Genomic DNA, 27,609 nt, shown 5'->3' on the forward strand with positions numbered 1-27,609 from the left:
TGTATTTATTGTCCATTCTCTTTCATACTCTTTGATGGTTTGGCTTTCGTCCAAAAGGTATTTCCCTTATATCTCTTCTTTATTCTGCCCCAAGAGCTACTGTTTGTGCTAATGGTCTGATCTCCTCTCATTTTCCTTTGGCAGGAAGTGTACGTCAAGGGTGTCCTCTTTCACGGTTTCTTATTAATTTGGCACTAGAACCTTTTCTTTCCCATATACGTCAGAACAAAAGACATTAAGGGCTTTCCCTTTATTGGTCTATAGATTAAATTTGCTGCTTCTGTGGACGATGTCCTTTTGTTCCTCACCCAACCCGCCTCGTCTCTCTCCGCATTTTTACAAGAAGTTGCTTCTTATAGCAAGGTCTCAGGTTATAAGTTGAATAAGGAAAAATTAAAAATGTTGCCCTTGACTAAGTTTACCTTTAAAGAAGAGTTCTCCATGTCCAATTTCAAATGGAGCCCTCAACACATTAAATATTTCAGTCTGAGGTTCACCCCTTCGATTTCCTCTTCGGTTTCGCTAAATTTAGAGAAATGCAGACACAAGCTTACCACTTTAACTACTAGATGGAATCCTCTTTATCTTTCTTGGTGGGGTCGCTTGGACACCATAAAAATGATGTAAAGTCCCATTATATTGGTCCTTATATCTAATCTTCCGATATCCATTCCTTTGAAATATTTCAAGCAAATTAATTCTATTCTTATCTCATTCCTTTGGAATCAGAAAAAAGCATGTATGTCCTTACCTAAATTAACTCGACCGCAATCAGAGGGTGGTGTTAAATTCCCGGATTTTCCTAATTACCACAAAGCCATTCTTTTGCGTCAGTCATCCAGATGGCTTTCTGATCCCTAACTACCTGGTCCATTATGGATGGATGTGGAGAGATCCTTTCTCTATCTCTATTCTTTCAAGGAATATCTATCCTTTACTCGCAAGGTACAATCTCTTTCTACCCCAACTCTTAAGCACTCATGTAAATTGTTGGACTTTACTTTATATATCAATTCTTCAGATATTTGTACACTTCTTAATTCCACCATTTGGCACAACAAATTTATACTGGTTAACAAAAAACCCTTCGATTGGAAAACATGGGGGAATAAAGGTTTAATTTGGGTGCACCAGCTTCTTGAGCATGATACTTTCCTGCATTTTTCTCAGGCCTCTAGGAAATTTGATCTACCGCCAACTTTTTGAGAGTAAATATGAAGTGTTGTTTAATGCCCTACGCATTGCCTATGAACAATGTCAATGTCTTGTCTCCACAAGGTCATCTGTCGGTAACTCCTGGTCTACCTTGCTGTACTCATCTCCAAGAGCAATTACTATTTATTCCTACTTATCTGCCTCAGGTTCCAGTAAATCAAAGACAAAAGTGGGGTTAGCCTGGGAGTCTGACTTTGAGGTTGAGTGGTCATAATATCTGGGCTAAAATCTGGACTAAAATCAGAAAATCTTCTAGGGCAGCTAATACTACGCATTCTCTTTTTTTCATTCATAATAGACTATTATTGACTCCTGCTCTTCTGCATACAATACATCCAGACGCACAGGACGCTTGTTGGACTTGCTCTTTACCACAAGCTGATTTAAAGCATTTACTTTTTACATACCCTTTTGTGAAGCATTTTTAATTGCAAAAATGGGCTCAAATTAATTCAATCTTTCACATGGAAGTTCCTTTTTCTATTCATAACCTTTTTTTAGGTAGCATATCTGAAGCTTGGACTCCATTATCTTGTGATATTCGGATTCTGGACTTATAGTTATTAGCAGCTTTTCAACAAATCACAAAAAATTGGAAGGACTTTACTAAATTGTCATTTCAGGCCTTTTGGAATGCAGTTTGCTATAATCCCAGGTTGGACACGGACTATGTTTCTCCAATATCTCTAAGTTTGAAACGACGGATCTTGTGGACCCCCATTACTCAATTTATAGATAACTGTGCCCATGGGTCCCTGGCATGCACACCGGCTCAACAGGAAGTTCTTAAACCACCCTGATTTTTCCTTTTAGTTTTACTTAGCATTACTAATTTTAATAATTGATAATCCATTTTTGTATATTACTTATACAGGATATGTTGCTCTTTAAATACTTGTATTACCAAACACCTTTGCCTCTTATTTGATTTTATTCTTGTGTTTCATTAGAAGATGATTGTATTATTTAGTACTGTATAATTTATGGACATTTTATTGTACTATTTTGTCTCTTACCTCTATGCCTCATTATGTTTTAAATACTTTTTTTTTTAACTGAAATAAAAAGCAGTAGCAGGTGTACTTCAATCTGAGATGAGAGAGAGACTGCTCGAGTACCCTTTACCTGTGCATCCTTTTCCCACACCTACTTCATGTTTGATAAAGAAGGAAACGTTACTTAATCCGTAATCTTAGTTCTCAGGAATGGGCATTCTGATATCCCAAAGCAGTAGAAACAGAAGCAGGTTCAACCCAGGAGGAGGCTTCCAGGGGTGTTATGAACACCCCGATTCAGCAGTTAAAGCAGGGTTGGGCTTGTTATGGGCCTCTTCTATCTGCAATGCAGCAGACAAACGTTCATAATTATCACTGTAAGGTAACACCAGCATCAGTGAAGGGGAAAAAAAAGATGCATTTAAGAAAATGGGAGAAAAGGACAGATGCTAAAATAGGAGAGCACACAAGAGGGAAGAAGAAAGACGTGTACATAGAAAAGTGAAGAAAGGAAGCGTGGAAGGAACTGTGTAAGAAAGGTAGGAATGGTGATAAGTAACAAGAATAAATGGAAAGATGGAAGCTGAAAGGATGGATAAACAGTTGAAAAAATGAATGGATGGCAGAGTAAAAGAGTACAAGGAAGGGTGTGAGTGTGAAATAATGGAACAGGATTAGTTGATGGTTAGATGAATTTATTGATAGATGGCCAAGTCAAAGGACGAATGAATGGGTTTATGGATGTCTGGATGGGTGAATGCATAGATGACAGATGTGTGAATAGATGGATGGTTGGAATGGCCCACCATGGTGAACCATTTCATGATGGATGAAATATTGACAGGATGACGGAATAGAAAGGTGAAAAGGTGGATATCCGCAGCTCGATGAAAATGTGAAAGGATACATGGGTAGATGCTTGGTTTGGATAGAAGAGTCAAGGGAGCTCTTATAGGGAGAGTCAGGTTCACTTGCCCAGTGCCATCAGTGCCTTGGTTCAAAGTGAGGGGTATTTTAATTTTTTGGCAACCCGTTTGGAAGGTTTTAAGGATGATAGTGAAGAACTAAAAGATTACTTAGCAAGTATGTTGCCCAATGTAAGGACCTCCAGGTTGCCTCACTGCAAATACTGGAGTTGGTACATTCTGCCTAAGAGCAGTAAGAACGGCTTTAGGACATATAGAAAGAGACTTACATCTATCCAGAAGGGATCTTTTAGCCTCTTACAAGCAAATAATTATGGAAGAAGCTATCCAGATAGGTATGGTTTGTTTAGAAGAAGTCAATTGTGGGCGGACTGCACCATAATGTGTAATTGTTTGGACTGTCTAATGGATTTGGTCTCATTCAAATAATATTTTAGAGCCCTTTGAACATCTAGGGTATAAAGTGATTTTTCCACCACAGATGAATGATCCGGAAATAAAGTTGGGAGCAAGACTGTATGATTTATAGGAAAAACCCCTGGGACATGTTTGTTGAGGCATTACCCTACAGGTGAATGTTAGGTGTCGATTCGAAAGGGCACTGGGTGCAAACTTTAAATTACTTTTAATGTACATGAAGTAAAGAAGCTTTGCATTTGGTAAACAATACACAAGGAGGATGTGGTTTTAAATAACCTGATCTTCTCTGCAGAGGTACAGCAAAACTGGGTATGATGAGGGAGGTTTTGGCGATATTGGTTTTGTATTTGAATGAATTTTGATTTAACACTCAGAGATTAGGGTCATCCACTCCAGCTTCCCCCACTCCTTATTCTGTGATGAAGACAAGGTCCCAAGACGAGTTCTCTATAGCAGGCTAGATATATACATATGTAATCATAGGGGATTCTGCCTTGGGATGTTTTCAGTCAGAAGAGCTGGAAACTAGCAATAAGTGTATGTGCAAAAAGGCATTGCTCTAGAAAACAACATATATTTAAAAACCCTGTCAATGATACATTAGAAATAGAAGTGATGTAAAAACAAACTACATTTTTAGAAAACTACTGTAGTTACTGATATTTGATGCTTTTACTCACACATACTCAAGAGTACCCTCAAAATGTTGCTGAGAACAACCAATGATACCACAAATGACCATGGACACCAATGATCACAAATGATAGCATCAACAAACTTAGTGAAGGCATAATGACACCACTGGAGTTGCATGAATTTGTTGTCAATATCATAGCTCCCTTTCGTAGGGGCACATTATAAAGGACCCACTTCTGGATGCCCTCATCCACTACACATACTCTGTATGTGATCAGTTTTGTCAGCGTATCTCACATTTACAGGTCTTCCCTAACTAGTGGACAGATGAGGGGGTTTTTTTGGGCAGACAATTCTAAACCTATTAAAATGCAGAAGTGAAGTCATTTTACACCATTGCTCAGTACAGTGTGGCAGTCTAGTACGTTTCATTTGTTCCCTCTACTTTCCAAGTAAATGTCTGGTACTTCTTGTACTGCTCGATTTTCCCGGCCTTTTTGTGTTAAAGGGTGACTAGTGTGACTTCAGTCTCTTACCATCCAAGTCTAAGGGTTAGAGTAGTGAATGGAGCCTATTTACTAGGCACTTCGACATGATCCTGTGTTCTTCCCCATAGATCAGGGCTTGCACACATATCCTAGGGGATAGATTCGATAGTATTAGGGATAACCTGTCCTGTAGTGAGGGTATTTCATGGAGCCGTGCTGAATTCATGCCTGGTAGGCCTCAAACGGGAGAGACTCCATCTTTCTTTCTGCTCCGGCAGCTTGGGATTCTTCTAGGTCAAGAGTTAGGTTTTAGTTATGAGGTGTTATTGGCTTGGAGAGAACCGGTTCAGGCCGGCCCTTATCGAAGGATTGTATTTTTCTTCATGCCGAAGACACTACATCAGGCCGGCCGGCTGGGAACGTGTCCTTGGTACGGGGAGGTACAAGAATTTGGTGGGCGGCAGGTTACGGGCCGGAATTTTCCATGAGGAAATGCACCTCTATATTAGTGAAAGTCTGAGGCAGTTACATGTTCAGTCCGTAGGCGGCATCTAGCCGTTAGCAGTAGAGCTACTACTTATTCCAGGGAAGACAGACGCCATCTTGAAGGCGGAGAAGAACCGAGAGACAGATGCTTTCCTAACAGAATAGCCAGAGAGGAGAGAGTAGCCGATAAGGAAGAGGTCCCAGTGACTCGGAGAAGGGTGATTCCAGGCGAGCCGAGGCACAGACGAGAAGGGAGCCTAGATGACCACTGAGTGCAGGCTACATACTACTAAGGTGATGTCGACCCTTTCTTATTAGAGTGTACAACTTAATCTTACACTTTTCCTTGCAGGTTATGTGTTATATCGTAATGTTATGTGATTGTATGTGTAATGAGTAATAAAGTATCCAGTTTGTAGTGAATCAACATGTGCTGCGTGTTCTTGTATAAGAGGGTAGCCTATTCTTCTAGTCAGCTGTGACTTGACATGAACAGATGTTAACCCTGATCAGGTAAGTGGTAACTGAATAAGGGAGAGAGGAGCCCCTCGAACCAGAGAACAGGTTGTGCTCAAACTGGCAGTTCTTGTGTGATCTGATAAATAGTTGTATGTTATGGTAATCATAGGATGAACTTGTACTGAGGCTGCCGTCTGGGCAGGAAGTCCTGGGTCCGTCTGGGACCGCGAGGCTGAGGCTGCCGTCTGGGTAGGAAGTCCTGGGTCCGTCTGGGACCGCGAGGCTGAGGCTGCCGTCTGGGTAGGAAGTCCTGGGTCCGTCTGGGACCGCGAGGCTGAGGCTGCCGTCTGGGTAGGAAGTCCTGGGTCCGTCTGGGACCGCGAGGCTGAGGCTGCCGTCTGGGTAGGAAGTCCTGGGTCCGTCTGGGACCGCGAGGCTGAGGCTGCCGTCTGGGTAGGAAGTCCTGGGTCCGTCTGGGACCGCGAGGCTGAGGCTGCCGTCTGGGTAGGAAGTCCTGGGTCCGTCTGGGACCGCGAGGCTGAGGCTGCCGTCTGGGTAGGAAGTCCTGGGTCCGTCTGGGACCGCGAGGCTGAGGCTGCCGTCTGGGTAGGAAGTCCTGGGTCCGTCTGGGATCGCGAGGCCGCCACTTGTATTATAAGAGGTCTAGATATATATATATATATATATATATATATATATATATATATATATATATATATATATATATATATATATATATATATATATATATATATATATATATAGTAGGAATTCCCTGTCCTTAGGTGGTATATATATCTGTGGTTACTTGTTGTGAATAGGCCCTAGGGAGAGGGTAACGTTCTGGCTGGGTTAGAGAGGCTCTGATGAGCGGGTTCTATCTGATCCGAAAACCCAAGCAGAACATTTGGCGTCACGAACCGTTTTCGAAACCTGTGTGCGTCGTGTTGTATCGTGTTTGCTTTCGGCGTGTGCGTGGTTTTGTTTGTATATTCTTTGTGGTATACTTGTGTGTCTAGCTTTTCTTCTTCTTTCTTTTCTTTTTCTTTCTTTTCTTCTTTCTTTTTCACGATGTTTTCTAGAAAATCTAAATCTACTTTTAAGTTGCCCGTTGATATTCCCGGATGGGATTCAACGCCTTATGAAGCCTTAGCCCGTGAGTGGGCTGATTCTACTGGTTTGAGTGAGAATTGGAATTCTTTTTTGGAGCTGGCGGAGCCGGCTAATGTGATTACTTGCTTACAGAAGGCGCCGGTATCTAAGGGTGATGAGCTTCCCATTTTAGGGCGCAGAGGTTGGATTGTTCTGTCTGCGTACAGGCTTCTCCATGAGAGGTTGTTGAAGTTGCAGAACTTGCATAAGGATTTGGAAGCGAACTTTGTTGAGATTCAGAATGCTCATACTTTGTTACGGTGTCAAAATAAGTTGCTTGCTGACAAACTTGAGACGTACCAAACTATTGCCGAGAGAGCGGCTGTGCGAATTGCTCGTTATAAATACAAGAATCGGCGTGGTCGGGTTTCGACGCGAAAGGTGCGTCTGGTCGTGGCGAAAGCCGGACTAGATTGGAATCCTGATGAATGGGATGGTAATATCTGGAACTCGAGTGATTCTTGTTCCTCGGGTGAGGAGTCTGTCAAGCGCGAGTCCTCTCGCTCCCGCCATGATTGTAAGCCTGCTTCTCGCACCTCTGATGGTGCACCCAGTGATTGCGCTCGTTCTTCGAGTGGGGTCGATGCTTCTTCCACTGATTGTTCCTCTACGTGTACTGGTCGAGCTCCTTGTGATGCTCATCCCGCGGTCTCGGCGCATCCAGTTTTTCGTCGGAAGTTGCAGCAGTCTCCCGCTGCACCGCAGGGTGTTTCTTTAGACTCTTTAGAGGACTTTACTCAACAAGAAATTAGTGATATTTTGCAGCGATTTCAGCAGCGAGCTGGTGAGACCTTGCTCACATGGATGGTGCGCCTTTATGAACTGGGCGCTGCTGGCATTATGTTAGATAATGGCGATTGTTTGAAGTTTTGTTCCTTGAGTTCGGATTCTACTGTACAGGATCATTTTCGTAACTATAATGGTGGTGGTCAAATTTCTTTGCTTCAATTGGCGACTGAGGGTTGTAATCAAAAGTATCCTACTGAGTCTGATTGGCCTGTGAATGACAAACCGTGGTATACTTTGCGCGACGCTGCACAACGTCTCAAAGAGGAGGTGATGAAAACGGCAATTTTTCTGGGTACTGCTGACAGGTTGCTTGATGGTTTGTTGACATCTTCTGTGCGGAATCGTATCATTCGTTCTTCCCCTGTTGCCTATAAGCAGGTCATGATGACTTTATTGATTAATCAGACTGGTAACGTGTTATCTACGGTACTGGAATCAGTACGCCAACTCGGTGAGTTGGGTGAGTGGTTTAAACCTGAACGTCAGTCCCGGCCTGACACTCGTACTCCTGGTGACAATAAACTTACTAGACGTGATATCTTTTCTGGTCTTCTGGCCGATGGTGTGCGGAGGGAGGACATTGACGGTGAGACTACTGCTCGTTTGTGGGAGTTGTTTCGCAAACGTGGCTTGGATCGGAAGGAGGGTGCCCGGCGTGTTCGGACGACTGAGTGTGATCGTGGTGGTTCTGACGGTAGCGGTGATGACGACCGCCGTGGGCGCTCTGTTCGTCGTGATGATCGACGTTATGTACGTGATATGTCCCCCCGTCGTGAGAGAGACGGAGAGAGAGAGGAGGTAAGAGAAAGGGGGAGAAATGATTATGTTTACAGCAGACGTAGAGATGATAGGGATCAATCCCCTGAGTTGAGGAGGAGAGAGGATCGTCATAGTTTGGCCGATCGAAACCCGCAGTACAATGCAGAAGACACGAATCCATTTCGTACTGGGAATGGATATGAACAGGAGGTACCGATACCTAAGAAACGTGAAAGTCTTTATCCTGATTTATCCTGGTACACAGAATGCAGTAAGCATGACTAGGAAATAGGTCAAGCTCCAGTACACAGATGGGCTCACAGAGATAATAGACCCTATGTAGATATTGATATTTATTGGAGACATCGTAATATCCAAAGGGCCCGAGCATTGGTAGATACAGGAGCGGAGGCCACTCTTATTCATGGAAAATCAAAGAAGTTTACAGGTCAGCCTTTTACAATTACTGGATTAGGTGGAAAGGAAACTCCTGCAGTTCAAACTTTACTTGAAATGAGAATAGGTAGAATCCCTAGAAAAGAATACTCTGTACTAGTGGTGCCACTCTTAGAATTCATAATTGGAATTGATATTTTGAAAGGAATGACTTTGCATTTAGATGATGGATGTTACCAATTTGGAACTACGCATTATATATCGTCTAGGCCTATACGGGTTGGTCGTTTAAGAATGCCCCCCATAAAAGTTCCTCAGGCGACAAAAGTGGTTTGTCAGAAGCAGTATCGTATTCCAGGTGGTCATGAGGAGATTAGTACCACTATTCAGGAGTTGGTGGATGCAGGTGTTATAACCCCAGTTACTTCTGCTTGGAATAATCCTGTTTGGCCTGTACGTAAGAGTGATCATTCTTGGCGCATGACTGTTGATTATCGAGAATTGAACAAACACACACCCTCTTTGACTGTTGCAGTACCGGATGTCATTACTTTAATTGAAAGAATACAAAAACATCCAGGTACATGGTATGCGTCCATTGATATTGCTAATGCTTTCTTTTCGATTCCGATTGCCCCTGAGTGTCAGGAACAGTTCAGTTTTACGTGGAATGGGCGTCAGATGACGTTTAGAAGTCTTCCTCAGGGCTATGTGCATAGTCCTACGATATGTCACCGGCTGGTGGCAGAGCATTTGGCTGAGGTACCGGTTCATCCACAAATTCAGATGTGTCATTATATTGATGATGTTTTGATCCAAGGTGAAACACAAGAGGAAGTTCAGACCCAATTGGACAGAGTCATTGAGTGCCTGCGTGAGAAAGGTTGGGAAATCAACCCGGATAAATTACAAGGCCCGTCCCAGGCTGTAAAATTTTTGGGTATTAATTGGCATGAAGGACACCGTGAAGTGATCCCTCAGGTTAAACAGAAAATTCTTGATTTTGCAGTTCCGAGGAATAGGAAAGAAGCCCAAAGCTTCATTGGTTTGTTTGGTTTTTGGCGTCAGCATATTCCTCATTTGAGTCAAATATTAGCCCCCTTGTACCGTGTCACTCGTAAAAAGAATGCATTTGAATGGGATAAACCACAGCAAGATGCGTTCAACCTAGCAAAAGAGGCAATTCAGCATGCTTTGGATTTATGGCCCGTACGTGATAGTGATGTGGATTTAAATGTGTCTGTACAGGGCCTTTATGCGAATTGGAGTTTGTGGCAGAAGCAAGGCAGGAGTAGAGTACCGTTAGGTTTCTGGACCAAAAAGTTACCTGATGCTGGTGAGCGTTATACACCTTTTGAAAAACAGTTACTTGCATGTTATTGGGCTCTGGTGGATACCGAGCAATTGACTTTGGGACATGATATAGTTTTGCGACCTGAAATTCCTATCATGCAGTGGGTTATGAGTTCGCCGAAAACTCACCGAATTGGACATGCTCAAGAGGCAAGTGTGATTAAATGGAAATGGTATATACAAGACAGGGCGCGTGTGGGACAAAAAGGAGTTGCATCTTTACATGAGCAGGTGGCGCGAGCGCCACCGACTGAGACTGAGAGTGAATGTTCCGTACCTTTAGTACAGGAGTCTCCTGTCAAGTGGGGTAGACTTTTTGATGATTTGTCCGCAGAGGACAGAAACCATGTCTGGTTTACGGATGGTTCAGCAAGGTTCATAGGGACGAAACGGCACTGGAAGGCGGTGTCCTATAATCCGATTACACAAAAACTGCTGAGCACAACAGGTGAAGAGAAGAGCAGTCAATTTGCTGAACTTTATGCTGTTTATCAAGTTTTGAAACAAGAGTTACCTGGCACATGTCATATTTTCACCGATTCTTGGTCTACTGCCAATGGACTGGCAGTTTGGTTACCGACTTGGCATTCCCATAATTGGAAATTGCATTCAAAAGAATTGTGGGGAAAAGAATTATGGCAGGAGATTTGGGAGATGCTCCCACAGAGTACTGTTGCAATCTTCCATGTGGATGCTCACACCCCGATAGATTCTCTTGACAAATTTTTTCATAACATTGCAGATGAGAAATCTAAAATTGCTGAGGCAGTGGTGGACAGGCAAGATTCTGATATTGCGGGATTGGCGAAATGGGCCCACCAGAAGGCAGGACATTTTGGAGAGAAAGCCACTAGCAGGTGGGCTGCTGATCGAGGAATTTATATTCCCCTAGATTTAATCAAAAATGTTATTTTACATTGTCCCGTTTGTCAGCATATCAGACAGCGCAAAGTGCCCCAAATTGTTAAAGGTCATTTACATCGCGGGAAACTGCCCGCTCAAATTTGGCAGATTGATTACATCGGTCCACTTCCCATGAGTAGGAATTGTCAATATGTTTGCACAATTGTTGATACATACAGTGGCCTGTTGGTAGCCCTTCCCTGTAAGCAAGCTACCCAATTGAATACCATTAAAACATTGGAATTGATTATGATGTATTATGGTGTGCCATTCCAAATTCAATCTGATAATGCATCCCATTTTCGTGGAAGATTGGTACAGGAATTCTGTGTGGAAAACAATATTGACTGGGCATTTCATATCCCATATTATCCACAGGCCTCGGGTCTTGTGGAGAGATTGAATGGTCTGCTGAAGGAGCAACTGTGCAAATTGACAGATGACAAGTATAAGAATTGGCGAGACTTGCCCCAAGCGCTATTAATTTTGAATAACCATCCTTTTCTAAATGCTGAATCTCCACTTATGCGTTTGTTTCCTCCGAATGTTAATGCTCAGCCAAATGAAATCAGAGAGACTGATGTACTGGGAAATTACTCCCGGAGCTTTGGCTCCATGTAGAGCGACCCCAGGGTCGGCAGGTTTAGACTTGCATGCCATGGATGACACCGTTATAAAAGGTAAAGATCGGGTCATCATCGCGACCGGTGTTGGTGTTCATATACCACCCGGGAATTTCGGATTAATCGCCCCTAGATCGGGGCTGGCTGTAAAAGGCATTCAGGTGCTTGGAGGAATCATTGACAGTGATTATCAGGGAGAGATTAAGGTGCTCCTACTGAATAGCAGTGAGGTTGACTTACTGATACATCAAACTGACCGAGTGGCTCAATTACTCATAATGCCTGTTTTCAGTGGAGAGATCACAAAAGGCACTGCCCCAACTTTGCTAACTGTACGAGGCCAGAAAGGTTTTGGCTCCACAGATAACCCTGGGGCCAGGGTTTGGGTGCAGTCGCCTAAGAATCCCCCTGAACAAGCAGAAGTCATTGCCACCGGTCACGACAATACCATTTTAGTTATGAGACCAGGGAAAGATAGCTGGGAAGCGGTCCCGGCTGACAAATGTTACTTACGAGAATGAATAATGCCTGTATTTGATTCTCTTTCAGATCATTCTTTGGACTGTTGCTGCAGGATGTGTCGGCGTCGGACTATTTTCGGGTTGGTTCGACGAGAGAGGAGGGATCCTGTCAACCCGGGATGAGTTACGCACCCGAGTGTCGCGTTCCTTCGCTGCGTGGGATTCGTCATCGAACTTTTGGACCTTACTGGCAAAAAGGGTGACTGATGCCCCTCACTTCTGTTTGACACCGATGAGATCTGTACACGACATCTTGGCAACCTGTCTGGTTGCTGTCCCTGCTTCGCTAGAAACTTTGACTCATATTTTCAATATTTCAAAGGCTTGCCCCAATGTTCTTCTGGGCGATTTTGCTACCCATGCGTATTGCCCCTTATGTACTGAACTACCAGACCAGATACCCCCCCATTCAGTCCCAAATAGTTACCTATAATATCACACAAGGAGATTTGTGTTTTTTCCTTACGTGTAATCCTAGTGCAATTTCTGAATGTCTGCGTCTAAAATTGAAAGGTGCTACTTCCTTTACCCTTCATGAGCGAACTTTGTGCTTTCAAAGGACACCGAAAACATGTGCTTCTGTCCAGAACAATATGACTTGCAAGAGTTTGGTAGTTACCCCCAGTCATTATCGCACGATGTTACTACCTGCCGGATGGCTTTTCTCATGTGGTAATACTTCCTGGCCATATGTCCCCGCAAATATTTCTGGAGGCCCTTGTGCCATTACGAGACTCAGTTTACTGATGTTCTCGTCACATCCGAATGTCAATTCTCGTGTGATTCGAGATGCAGTGATGTTACAGGAGGATTGTGACTCGTCCTTGCATTTATATTCCAAGTCTGAATACCTTAGCCTGGCTATTTCAATTATTGGTGTTCCTGCTTTGGCGGTTTATAATGCCAAATCTATTGGGAAAATGGCCTGCTGGATGGTAAAATCCATTAATCATACTTCTACAGTCCTGTCTGACATGCTATTAGACGCCCAGGGTGAACGTAGGGCTATCTTGCAAAATCGAGCGGCCATTGATTATCTTTTGCTTAAACATGGACACGATTGTTCTGATTTTGAGGGTCTTTGTTGTTTTAACTTGTCTGATCATACACAATCCATTCGCGCTCATATTGACAAGTTACATGACTTGACGGAAGAAGTTAGAAAACACATTGACCAGGGCTGGTTTGACTGGCTCTTTAATTGGTTACCTGATTTGCATTTGTTACGTCAAATATTAGGAGGTATTCTGATTACTATCGCTGTTTTGATTTCTATCTGTTGCTTTATTCAGTGTATTCCTTCACTACTTCAATTCTGCACACTTGGTACTAGACATAGATCAGTTAGTTTTGTTTCATATTATTCTTCCACCGATGTTAGTTCTGTTTAATGAATGTATAATAGACTGAAGTCAAGGGTGAAATGTACTGCTCGATTTTCCCGGCCTTTTTGTGTTAAAGGGTGACTAGTGTGACTTCAGTCTCTTACCATCCAAGTCTAAGGGTTAGAGTAGTGAATGGAGCCTATTTACTAGGCACTTCGACATGATCCTGTGTTCTTCCCCATAGATCAGGGCTTGCACACATATCCTAGGGGATAGATTCGTTAGTATTAGGGATAACCTGTCCTGTAGTGAGGGTATTTCATGGAGCCGTGCTGAATTCAGGCCTGGTAGGCCTCAAACGGGAGAGACTCCATCTTTCTTTCTGCTCCGGCAGCTTGGGATTCTTCTAGGTCAAGAGTTATGTTTTAGTTATGAGGTGTTATTCGCTTGGAGAGAACCGGTTCAGGCCGGCCCTTATCGAAGGATTGTATTTTTCTTCATGCCGAAGACACTACATCAGGCCGGCCGGCTGGGAACGTGTCCTTGGTACGGGGAGGTACAAGAATTTGGTGGGCGGCAGTTTACAGGCCGGAATTTTCCATGAGGAAATGCACCTCTATATTAGTGAAAGTCTGAGGCAGTTACATGTTCAGTCCGTAGGCGGCATCTAGCCGTTAGCAGTAGAGCTACTACTTATTCCAGGGAAGACAGACGCCATCTTGAAGGCGGAGAAGAACCGAGAGACAGATGCTTTCCTAACAGAATAGCCAGAGAGGAGAGAGTAGCCGATAAGGAAGAGGTCCCAGTGACTCGGAGAAGGGTGATTCCAGGTGAGCCGAGGCACAGACGAGAAGGGAGCCTAGATGACCACTGAGTGCAGGCTACATACTACTAAGGTGATGTCGACCCTTTCTTATTAGAGTGTACAACTTAATCTTACACTTTTCCTTGCAGGTTATGTGTTATATCGTAATGTTATGTGATTGTATGTGTAATGAGTAATAAAGTATCCAGTTTGTAGTGAATCAACATGTGCTGCGTGTTCTTGTATAAGAGGGTAGCCTATTCTTCTAGTCAGCTGTGACTTGACATGAACAGATGTTAACCCTGATCAGGTAAGTGGTAACTGAATAAGGGAGAGAGGAGCCCCTCGAACCAGAGAACAGGTTGTGCTCAAACTGGCAGTTCTTGTGTGATCTGATAAATAGTTGTATGTTATAGTAATCATAGGATGAACTTGTACTGAGGCTGCCGTCTGGGCAGGAAGTCCTGGGTCCGTCTGGGACCGCGAGGCTGAGGCTGCCGTCTGGGTAGGAAGTCCTGGGTCCGTCTGGGACCGCGAGGCTGAGGCTGCTGTCTGGGTAGGAAGTCCTGGGTCCGTCTGGGACCGCGAGGCTGAGGCTGCCGTCTGGGTAGGAAGTCCTGGGTCCGTCTGGGACCGCGAGGCTGAGGCTGCCATCTGGGTAGGAAGTCCTGGGTCCGTCTGGGACCGCGAGGCTGAGGCTGCCGTCTGGGTAGGAAGTCCTGGGTCCGTCTGGGACCGCGAGGCTGAGGCTGCCGTCTGGGTAGGAAGTCCTGGGTCCGTCTGGGACCGTGAGGCTGAGGCTGCCGTCTGGGTAGGAAGTCCTGGGTCCGTCTGGGACCGCGAGGCTGAGGCTGCCGTCTGGGTAGGAAGTCCTGGGTCCGTCTGGGACCGCGAGGCCGCCACTTGTATTATAAGAGGTCTAGATATATATATATATATATATATATATATATATATATATAGTAGGAATTCCCTGTCCTTAGGTGGTATATATATCTGTGGTTACTTGTTGTGAATAGGCCCTAGGGAGAGGGTAACGTTCTGGCTGGGTTAGAGAGGCTCTGATGAGCGGGTTCTATCTGATCCGAAAACCCAAGCAGAACACTACTCTTAGGGTCTGCACTTATGATTGTACCACTGCATGACACAGATGGCCAGGAGAAAGTTCAGGAGAGGACACCGGGTAAAGGTTTGGGTGTTCTGCGGCCTAGCAGTGATGTTGGTGACTAACTCCAGCCTATTTCAAATGGGAGAAAGCCTGGCCGTAGCATCCAACACCAGGGACCATCTCAAAAGCCTGGTCCCAGAGTGGAGTCCAGCCGAACTTGTGGATAAGACCTGGTCACTGTTATTTTACTGAAGAACAATGGAAATGTATTAAGGACTCAGGAAATTTCATGCAACAAAATGGTAGCTTTTCCATTCAGCTGTATGCAGCATGTTATATGCAGAAAACAATGCACCAAAGCACATCTTCCTTGCAGCCTACTATGGCGAGTTGTAACCCAAGAATTATCAAATTGGCGGCGGCTTAGTGCAGGAATTCCTCAGGGATATCCCACCACGATCCCTTTCGGTCACAGCCTGCGCACAACTAGATGAAAAAAATCAGCAAGGAGGAGCTGGCGACGGTGTTGGCCGAGATACGAACTAGACGAGCTCCTGGGCCTAATGGCTTCCCCAGTGAATTCTTAAAGGTATTAATGCCGCAACTAGGGAGTGCTTTGCTGGATGTCATTCAGACGGCAGCGAAATATGCTATACTTCCGCAGGACTGGCTCAATGTGGAAATCATAGTCTTCCTTAAACCCGGGCACCCACCGGAGGCTCATTCATCCTACCGATTAATTTCTCGCCTTAACTTTGAGGTAAAACTGTTCGCCAAAACTCTGACCAATAGACTGATGCAACATATGCCGTACCTTGTCCACCCCGATCAGGCGACCTTTATGCCTCAGAGGGCTACACGCTATAATATACGACGAGTCTATAATGCAATGGCTATGGTGGACCTGTGTTACTGGCTGACACGGATAAAGACTTCGACTAGGTCAGTTGGCAATACTTATGCTCTACTCCCTAGTATCAATTTCGGACTGCGCTTCCCATCATATGTTCGGCGTTTATACACAAAAGGATCAGCCACGGTTCAGGTTGCTAGAGCGATTTCCGCGCCCTTTGTGATAGGCAGGGGCACCCAGCAGTAATGCTCGCTGTCTCCTTTATTATATGCCCTGGCAATAGAACCATTAGCGGCATGGGTGCGCTCTGATCCCCTGGAAAGAGGGTTTGAGTGGTCCATGAAGCTGTCTGACAGAATAGCCTTATAAGCAGATGACATTTTATTCTTTCTTACAGATCCTCAATCCTCTGGCCCTCGTATCTTGAAAATTATGTGGATTTTTGGTGAGAGCTCAGGCTGCGTATTAACCCCTTCACTGCTAGGCCTCCCCCCCCCCGTGCTAAGCATTTCTGTGGCTATTTGGAGTAGTTCGCGCTTAGGCCCCTGTAACTTTATGACCATATAAGATATCCACGACAAATTTGCGTCCTTTTCCTCCAGCATCATCGGGATTTTAAAGGTACCAAGAGTTTGTTGATTCCCCTGGAGGGGACCCAGAAATTAGCCAAAATACAGCAAAAGTTTTTTGTTTTTTGAAAAATGGGAATAAAATGCTGAAGATGAAAGAGTGTTTTTTTCCCTGCAAACGGTATCAACAAAGGAGTCGTGGTGCTGAAATCATTTTTCTTCAATCTTTCCAGCTTTCAGGGACAAGCAGACTTTTGTCAGAAAACCAAAATCATTTACATAGTTTGTCATTTTACTGGGACATAGCTAATTTTTGCGATTTCAACCTTCATCCAGTTAATGGTAAAAATGGGTATGAAAGCAATGATGGATCCTGAAAAGTAGACAAAATTATGAATTCAGCAAGAGGTCATTTGTGTAGATCCTTCAAGGTTTTCTTATAGAAACTAACAGTTGAAAATAGGAAAAATTGAAAATGAGTTAAATAAACCAGCCATTTGTGGATAGGATAGGATAAGTGTTTATAGAGCGCTCGAATGCCGTGGCGTCTTGGCGCTATGGAGAGAGAACCTAGTAGGCACCCAGCCTGTGTCATACACCTATACTATCGCAAACAGCCAGGTTTTCAAGGCTTTCCTGAAAGCTAACCTATTAGGTTGTAGACGCAAACAAAGAAGGTTCAGAGAACCCGATCTAAGTGAGCGGGCCGGAATGTAAGGTCTGAACATAATGCACATAGCCCTAGCGCCTCTTCCGAAAAGAGCTTTATGGACCAGACATAAGGCCTTAAACTCCACGCAATGTTGCATCGGAAGCCAGTGTAAGCATCGGGTAGCCGCCGAGGTAGGTTTGCCTCTGGGTATATTCAAAAGTAGTCTGGCAGCAGCATTCTGCAGTGATTGAAGCCTATTCATTTGGGATCTGTTAATTCCCAAAAATAGGCCATTACAGTAGTCCAATTTGGAGAGCAAGGGAGCCACTACCACCAATTTCTGTTGTTCCTTCCTGATTAATGGAAACATCTTCTTCAAGGTTTTAATTAGGAAGAAACAGCAGGAGGTAAGGCTGTTGACTTGGGCCGAAAAGGTTAAATTACCGTCAAAAATAACCCCCAAATTTCTGATCTTGGAGGCAGGGGTGGGACATTCACCCGCCTTAGTGGGCCACCAAGAAGCGTCCCATCGAGGTTGTCCCTGTCCGAATTCCATAACCTCCGTTTTATCAGTGTTTATTTTTGGGGAGCTACGATTCATCCATGCTATAATCTCCTCCAAACAGGCATAAAACCTAACAGCGGTATTCTCTGTCTGATTGGCCATGGAAATAATAAGCTGAGAATCGTCAGCATAAGCTGTAAATTCAAAACCATGCCTCCTAATCAAGCTGGCCAGTGGTAGCATGTAGATATTAAAAAGGGTAGGAGACAGGGTCGAACCCTGAGGGACCCCACAAGGCAGGGAAAAATTCTCAGATTGCAAACCATCCCAGTATATGCTCTGAATTCTTCCGTCTAGGAAGGAGGAAAGGAGAGACAGTGCTGAACCCCCAATTCCCACATCTTGGAGCCGCTGGACCAGGACCGTGTGGTTCACGGTGTCGAAGGCTGCCGACAGATCGAGCAGAACCAGGACTGCATTTCCCCCCTGATCCATAATTCTACGGATCTCTTCTGAAACTACAATCAAGGCAGATTCAGTCGAATGACTAGATCTAAAACCATGTTGAGCTACATCCAGTATATCGTTGGTTTCGAGGTTGTCAGTCAAGGTTCTGTTCATAGCTTTTTCCAGGATCTTGCCCATAATGGGAAGGCCGGCAATTGGCCTGTAGTTCTTGAGCTCGGCGGGATCTAACGTGGGTTTCTTTAGTATGGGCCTAACGGTGGCCATCTTCCAGCATGCTGGAAAGCAGCCTGACTCCAGTATTTGATTGAACAATGGCATTAGTACATCACCCATCCTAGTTACCACCCGGTAAAGCACCGTGGCTGGACAGGGGTCTTTGGGTGAGCCCGATTTTAAGGAGAGAAGTATATCGCCCACTTCCTCCTGACCAATAGCGGGGAAATAGGTTAGCTCACTCACGGGAGATCTCTCAGACACTAATGGGAGTCGATCAGTGTCTGGAGGTAGGCCGATTTTGGGAAGGTTATCATAGATAACTTGGACCTTTTTCACAGATCGTTTGGTCAGGATGAAAAACACTGCCCTGTTGGGCTTTAGAGAGCAAATTAACTGTTTTAAACAGTTCTTTGGAGGAGTTTCCTGCTTCATCGACTTTATTGGCAAAGAACTGCTTTTTGGCCTCAATGATGGCCATCTTATATTCTTTGAGGGCAGAATTATAAGTAATTTTTGCTAATGTATCGAAATCCTGTCGTCATTTTCGTTCGGCTGTGCGACATTTCACCTTTATGGCTTTAAGCTGGGAGTTATACCATGGAGATGTCGGTTTATGTCTTCTGATGGTGGAACATCTTTCAGGAGCTACCTGGTCCACTACAATCTTGAGCAAATCATTTATATCGGACGCAGCTATATTGCCATCCGTAGACATCGCCCTAGGGCTTGAGCTAAGAGCCACTAAAAGGTCATCAGTATTGACTTTGTTCCACCGTCGGGACCTAATTTTGGTGGATTGTATTTGTTTCCACAAAAATGGGAGGAGGACCCTGATCCTAAACATGACCGCATAATGATCGGTCCAGGACATCGGAGTAACTTTTTCCACATTTATATTGGAATCATTTGAAAAAATGCCGTCCAGGGTATGACCCGCCTGATGGGTGGGTTCCATGACCAACTGGACGAATCCAAATGTGAAAAGATTATCGAGAAGAATTTTCGTGTCCGATTTATCCACAAGCTCCAAGTGAAAATTGAAATCCCCCACAAGCAAGAAAGGGCCGTGATTCTAGGTAGGTCATCAAAGATTGAGCAAAGATCGCATTTGGACCGGGTGGACGGTAAAGTAATAGGCCCTGAACATTCGCTGCATTATTAATACCAATTGTAAAGTGCACGACTTCCGCCGAAAGATCAGTAATGACGTCAATGCCAACGTTTTCACCTGTAACTTCTAGTAAGTATGACAGATGCTTGAAAGTAATATACGGTTACATCCGCTGGACCCCTCTGGTTGTGGGGATATATAGGACTTGTAGGTTAACCAAGAACCCGAGGAACCTAGAGTCAATAACTGAGCAGCGTCTTGCATTGGTTTTTTATTGTGTACCGGGTATATAGCAATTAATTTGGGAAAATATAAACAGGGAAAAATCGGTATGAAAGACACCCATGTATTTCTGAAATGGGAACAAAATATAGAGTTTAGAAACAGTAGCTATTTGCACATCTCTAAAATTGTGGATACCCATACTACCACGTGGATTATAGGACATTTTTCAAAGTGACTTCTTATTTACACATTGTCTTACATTTGGAAGACAGAAATGCATTGAAAGTCAATAGGTAATAATAGTTGCTCTACAATACTGTGTTCCCCTAAGTCTCCCGATAAAAATGGTACCTCACGTGTGTGGGTAGGTGTAGTGCCCGCGACAGGAAACGGCCCAAAACGCAACATGGACACACCGCATTTTTACAGTGACAACTGACCTTCTTTTTTTGCAAAGTGCCTAGCTGTAGATTTTGAACCCTAGCTCTGCCGGCACCTGAGGAAACCTAGCAAACCAATACATTTTTTTTAAACTAGACACCCAGGGGAATCCAGGATGGGGTGACAGTTTTCTGGCTCTCACCAGGTTCTGTTACCCAGAATCCCTTGCAAACCTCAAACTTTGTAAAAAAACCAAAAACATTTTCCTCACATTTCTGTGGTGGAAAGTTCTGGAATCTGCATAGATCCACCAAATTCCACCCACCCCGCATCCCCCAAAGTCTTCTGAGAAAAATGGTGCCTCACTTGTGTGGGTAGGCCTAGTGCCTGCGACAGGAAATGGCCCCAAACGCAACATGGACACACCACATTTTCACAGTGAAAACTGACCCTTTTTTGCAAAGTGCCTAGCTGTCGTTTTTAACCCTAGCTCTGCCGGCACCTAGGGAAACCTAGCAAACCTATACATTTTTTAACACTCGACACACAGGGGAATCCAGGATGGGGTGACTTGTCTGGCTCTCACAAGGTTCTGTTACCCAGAATCCCTTGCAAACCTCAAATTTTGCTGAAAAAAACTAATTTTTCTCAATTTTTTCGTGGGAAAGTTGTGACACAAATTTCCTACCACCTAGTGTTCCATCAGGTCTCCCGATAAAAATGGTACTTCCTTGTGTGGGTGGGTCAAGTACCCGCAACAGGCAAGGGCCCTAAACACATTGAGGAGACTTCAAAATTACCTATCACAAAATGATCTGGTTTTGCAAGGGGGGGGGGGGGGGTCACCTGCTTTTTTGGCCGTGGGCTCAGCGGCCATCTAGGGAAACCTACCAAAACCACACATTTCTGAAAACTAGACATCCTCGGGAGTCCAGGCAGGTATGGCTTCCATGGATCCTCCAACGTTTCCCTACCCAGAATCCCCTGCAAACCTCAAATTTTGCAAAAACATAAAGAGTTTCTCAAATTTGTGTGTGGGAAAGTTGTAGGACCACCGGCTGACACACATTTCCTACCACCTAGCATTCCCCCAGGTCTTCCAATAAAAATGGTACCTCACTTCTGTGGGTAGGCATAGTGGCTGCAACAGGAAATGGCCCAAATCATACTGTGGAGACTTCAAAATTACCGATCACAAAACTACCTGGTTTTGCAGGGGGTGGGGCCTGTTTTTTTGGCCCCGGGCTCGCGGCCATCTAGGGAAACCTACCAAACCCACACATTTCTGAATACTAGACACCCTGGGGAGTCCAATGAGGTATGGCTTGCGTGGATCCCCCAACGTTTCCCTACCGAGAAACCTCTGCAAACTTCAAATTTAGCTGAAACAAATCACTTTTTCCATATATTTTTGTGTGGGATCACTGTGCCGGCACAAATGTCCTACCACCCGGCGTCCCCCGAGTAAAATGATACCTAGTTCAAGAGTTACAGACTGAATTTCAGATATATCACAATCAATTCTATAAATATTTACTGATGCGCTATGCTCTAACTCCCTATCTCCGAGATCTCCATGCTAAACCAGAGTTCAACCCCTTGGAAGGTAAATTATTGATGAGGGGTTTGGGCACATACAAGATTAAATAGATCTATCAATCACTAATAACACATAGTGCCACCACACTGCCAGCCCTTCAACATACATGGCTGAGGGATATAGCAACATTAGACAACCACATCTGGACAGAGGCCCTGATAGCTCCACGCGTAGCGGTGAACGCATCTCGACTTCGGCTCATCCAATTAAAATACTTGCATAACGTCTATTTTAAATTGCCTATGGTGCATGGGTGCTATTGCTTCAGCGGTATGCCTTTGCTGTGGTGTAAGTAAGGGCACTTTTCTACATATTGTGTGGGAGTACACGGCTGTGACGGGCTTCTGGGGGGTGTGGTGTCGTGCCTAGAGGAGGTCTTTTCCTGGGAGGTTCCGTTCAACCCTAAGAGGCTCCTGCTCCATAGTACTGAGGGGATAAGTGGTAACATATATAAAAGGCACCTACTATTTCTAGGCCTCACCCTGGGAAAGAAAGATATCGCAACATTATGGAAGGATGCAATACCATTCACTATGGGCACCTGGAAGAAAGGGATGGATCATTGTATGGGGATGGAAGCTGCAGTATATCGGGCGCAGGGGGTACCCACAAAAACATACCAAGATTTGGAAGCGGTAGGCAGACTAAAGGGGTTTAGTTCTTGCTCTGGTTCTCACCGTGGAATCCCTACTTGACGCAGAAATACAACAATATAATGTCAAACCATGAGGTCCCCAGACCCTATATCAGGGTTGAAATACATGTTGTTGTCATGATTGCTATATGGATCATGAGAGGGGTGATGCAGATGATTGATTTTTCCTATAACTGTATCATTGTGTACGGACAATGGGTTTATAATGCATACCATGTTGGTCCGGATATTATAACTGAAAAAACAATAAAATGTGTTGTAAAAAGAAAAAAAAATCCTCTTGTTCAGCCTCTCTGGGCAACATACAAACTGCCAGTAAGTAAGTAAAGCAAATAATAATTTTCTTAAGCATGCAAATACCAAGGTGTCAGCGCTGAAGGCAGAGACCGCAAAAGGATCAGTCGGAAGCTCGAGCATGGTATTCCATCAGGGGGTTAAGAAAAACCAGGTTTTGAGTTGTGTCCTAAAGCATGGAATTCTACCCTGCATTCTAAGGGCTAAGGCAGGGAGTGCCAGAGTTTACTACCAAGATGGAAGAGACTCCCACCCTCCATCTGACTTTCTTTATCATAGAGACTTTGAGCAAGTGAGTAGAGACAGAAAGTAAAGCTCATTGACGACAATACCAATGAAAATTAAACTATTGTTATTTTGCTCCCTTACGGGGCAGGGCATTATGAATGAGGCAGAGAGCTGTACATTGAATCCTATTTGCTACAGATAGCCAATGAAGCGCCCATATGTTTTTGGTAATAGAATGAAAGTTGGGAACTTTCAAAAGAAGCTGCGCAGAGGCATTCTGCACAGATTGTAATTTAGTTTGTGCCCATTGTGTAGTGCCTAGGTATAAAGCATTGCAGTAGTCTAACCTTGATAGGATGAGTGTGACTACGACCGGTTTTTGTAACTCCAGAGGAATACATGGGAAATCTTTCTTTAATGGCCGGATGATGAAATAGCAGGTCAAACTAGTATGGTTGATCTGCTCTCTGAAGCTGAGCTGGTCGTCAAAAATAACTCAGATGTTTTACTTTTGAGACGGGTGAGGGTAAAGGACAAAAATCAGTTGGCCACCCAGGGGAATTCCACAACTTTTTGTTCCTGCCAAACAGAATAACCTCGGTTTTGTCCACGTTCAGTTTTAGGAAATATGTGCACATCCAGATCAATACTTGTGTTAGACAGGACTGTAAGGTGGAAGCAACAGGGCCGTCATCTTCTGCAATGGCAACAATGATTTGAGTGTCGTTGGCTTAAGAGACCGCAGACAGACCAAAGGACTCAACAAGCTCTAACAAGGGAGTGATGTAGATATTAAACAGCATGGGGAATAAGGATAACCCCTGAGGGACCCCACAAGGCAGGGAATACTGCTTCGACTGGAATCAATTCCAGTCAACTCTCGGAGACCTATTTGTTAAAAATTAATTGAGGAGTGCCAGGGCGGCACCATCAATCGAGATACTCTCCAGCTGGCCAATAAGAACCTCATGGTTAACTATATCGCATGCGGCTGAGAGATAGAGTAGAATAAGTGCTGCTCTGCCCGGCTCGTCCATCGTTCTGCAGATTTCTTCTGAAGCCTCTACTTCGGCAAAAAGTGGAGTGCAGGGATCTGAAACCGTGCTGATCCTGGTTTAAATTGTAATTATTCTCTAGATACCCAATTAGTTCCTTAGTCATAGCCTTTCCCAGGACATTCACAAACATTTTGTCTGTCACTCAACACCCTGCCACACATCATTACATTCCTTCTGAACAGGGAAGAACCAGAGATGAAGTGACACAAAACACGATTTCCATTACACAAGTTACTACTACGTGGATGCAAAAAGTCAACCTTCATGTTATTCATGAATAAATGAGGCTGCATGAGCGTCTCGATGAGTGCAATGGAAATGTCTATAGATGCAATGAATGCAAGTGGTACCAACGAAATACGGAGCCATCATGATGGCACTGACGATTATAATCTGCAGGAATGCATTTTGTCTTGCATAAAAGTGTTCTGTATACCCTCTATTATAGTACAAGAAACTACCAAGGTGATCCATACCTTAACATGCAACTAACAGGAAAACCTGCGTCAAGATCACGGATACTTCTAAGATCTAGTGAAAAGCAAAAGTGGTGAGCAGCTGCTGGAACTGCGATCTTCTGTCCCGAAGTGGAAGTCGAACCACTGCTCTGAGCGACATTTTCAGATTGAGAAACATTCACAATAGGCTTGTCAACAGGAGCTGCAAAGAAAAAGAAATGGCTATAGTCACTGCTTCACTGAGGTGATTTCTTTTTAATCAATTATGAAAGCAAATAGATTTTCAAACACGCTTGTTATTTAACTGCATTTTTAAATGCGTTAGTTCAATGACCCTTACCACAAAGCATTAACATTATTCTTTAAGTTTTTATTTTAAAAAATGCTTTTTTTTTTTTTTTAATCGGGCAAACGCAACAGTGACTTATATAAGAATATTTTAATAAGATTACAAACACATTTTTTTTTTTAATTATACACTTCTGATGCTATACTCTCTCCCATTATCAACCAATAGCTACTGTTTCATGCACCGTTCAAAACCAAAATATTAATGATTTAGACGCAAGAGTACACAAGTTATAAATTAGATCTCAATATAAAGCTGTAAATGTCTCAAGTGAGGTTTTTTATACTAAACAGAGGACATTGGCACCAAAAGCATAGCAAACTCCAAGCTACTGTATTATAGTGAGAGGCAAAGCTGCATACCAGGTCCTTAATGGTCACTGTTATTTGAAATTGGTATAACACAATAGTGTTCTAGTGGGCCTCATAGCACCATAGCAGCAAAGTTACTACTGGGGAATTTTATCCTTCAAGCTGCATTCAGCATGGACTTAAGAAGATTCCATGATAAATCTAGGCAGAACTGGGTGTTCAAAATCACAGTGACCTTCTCATTACCCCTCATCAAGACGGGAGTTGGGGCCTTCAATTAAAATATCTGAGGTGAAGAACAATCAGGACTTTACTCTGGACTACAACCTTTAAGTGTAAAAGGCTAGCACTGGAAATGGTTTGTTTGGGCTATAAATCTAAGTGTTCTGCATCTGCATTTCAGGTGGCATGTGCTTATAGGTATCATGGAAAAAAACACTAAGCACAGCTAATTCCTCACCTGTAAATATGCCAGACGTTAGCCCATGACCAGCATTTTTGTGATCTCTAGAGTGAAACTACACAAGTGCAAATGTGAAGAAGCAAATATGTCAATTGTAATCCAAAAAGAAAATAAATCTGAAACTTGTAGTGAGAAACCTCTTTTAAAAAGCTCCCAGGTGAAGTTCACCCTGCAGCACCATAAGAGTGTATTCTCAGTTACAATGGACAGCATACACATTTCTGAAGTATTTGTAATAAGTCCGATCACAACAAAACAAGAGAAAATGTATTTGAACAGCACAGAGACATCTAGAAGGCATGCTATAGATGATGACAGATAAGCTATACCTCTAGTATGAAAGTTTTTGGTGCCACCGCCGGAGTAGAATGACACCTCAAGATGTTCATTAGCCAGTCTGAATACCTGACTTGCAGGGCTGGAATGTCTGCTGTTCCTGTTCACAATCTTCATTGGTGGCTTCTTAGCTCTAGATAGGGCACTGTTAGTTCAAGATGATTTAGACAGTGAGAAAGCATTGGTCAAATTCTTGTCCAATGGCTCCATGAAAAGAGAGATGGCCTTGTGGATCGCATTATCAGGAATCATTATTATTTTTTTTTTTTTGGCCTTTCAAAATGAGAACATTTTTTTTTTTTTTTTTTTAAATTTTATAAAAATTTTATTGTGCAGAGAAAAAGGGTACAAGCACGGGCCTACAACCTCCTGGGCCGGCCGCTAGATTGCAGAAATGATCAAGCAGTTCAAAAACAATGACTGGCCCGCAGGGGCTCCGCTAAATGACAGGAGATCAAGCTGCACATAAAGGAAGTCAGGATACACCCTTTTAACATAACTATCAACCAAAGTAAAGAAAAACAAAAAGCAAGGCGAAAAACATTGAAAGGGCGTCTAACCATAGCAGAGGAACTCCACATAGGACCACCCTAGGGTGGTCAATAAAAGGGGGGTCTGAGAGGGAGGGGGGGCCACGGGAAAACCAAATCTATACTCAGATGAACAGCGTAATCAAGAAACCCTCAAGGATCAGGGGGACAAGGCAACCTCAGACGTATCCACCGGGGGGGAGAACAGATAGTCCCTCGATACACATTCCACTGACCCCAGATTCTACCCCACGCCCCCGGTTTACCACGAGCCACATACACCGTCTTCTCCCTGAACATGCACCAGTCCATGTTCTCCTTCCATACGGACACGGTGGGAGGCCGTTGGGAACCCCAAAGCTGCGCAATATCTCTCTTTGCGATCATGTTCCCAAGGGCCACCCACCGAGCCTGGGCCGCATTATAGTCATTGGGCTCCCACACATTCAGAACACATCGGCGCACCTCCGGCAGCAGAGCGACCCCCGTGACTCGTTTCATAACATCATGCACCTGGCGCCAATATTCCGCCACCTCACGGCACTCCCAGAGGATGTGGAGAAAGGTGGCACTGAGCCCGCAGCCACGCTTACAGAGCCCGTCGTCAGAAAACCCCATCGAGACCAAACGGGGACCCGTCACATAGACACGATGGAGAATCTTAAGCTGGACCAGACGGAGACGGGCCGGGATGGCAACCTCCTTAGGGGATGACAGCGCAGACTGCCAGTCCTCGTCGTCCAACTCCACTCCATCTCCCGTCCATGCCTCCCGAAGACGCACCAAGAGATCAGCCCGATTATTTATTAGTTTTTTATAAATCAGGGAGATAGTACTGTCGGGGACGTGTCCGTCGAGTATACGGTCCTCGAGAGGCGAAGAAACAGGGACCGTGGTCCCCTCCCCAAAGACCGAGAGTAGGGCGTGCCGAACCTGGGCATAGCATCAGGAATCATTATTAATCAAGTCTCACAGCAGTCATACCTTC

General features: G+C 44.2%; 1 protein-coding gene across 1 annotated transcript in view; it reads right to left on the reverse strand.

The window, feature by feature from the left end:
• The window catches only part of CEP120 (centrosomal protein 120), a 417,274-nt gene that overhangs the window by 212,810 nt on the left and 176,855 nt on the right, over positions 1-27,609 (reverse strand). Inside the window, exon 9 of the mRNA XM_085632676.1 lies at positions 24,651-24,834. Coding sequence (XP_085488802.1) covers positions 24,651-24,834 — 184 coding nt within the window. The remainder of the gene's footprint in view (positions 1-24,650; positions 24,835-27,609) is intronic.

This window comes from Triturus cristatus, chromosome 2_1 (genome assembly GCF_964204655.1).
Source record: "Triturus cristatus chromosome 2_1, aTriCri1.1, whole genome shotgun sequence".
Taxonomy (NCBI): Eukaryota; Metazoa; Chordata; class Amphibia; order Caudata; family Salamandridae; genus Triturus; species Triturus cristatus.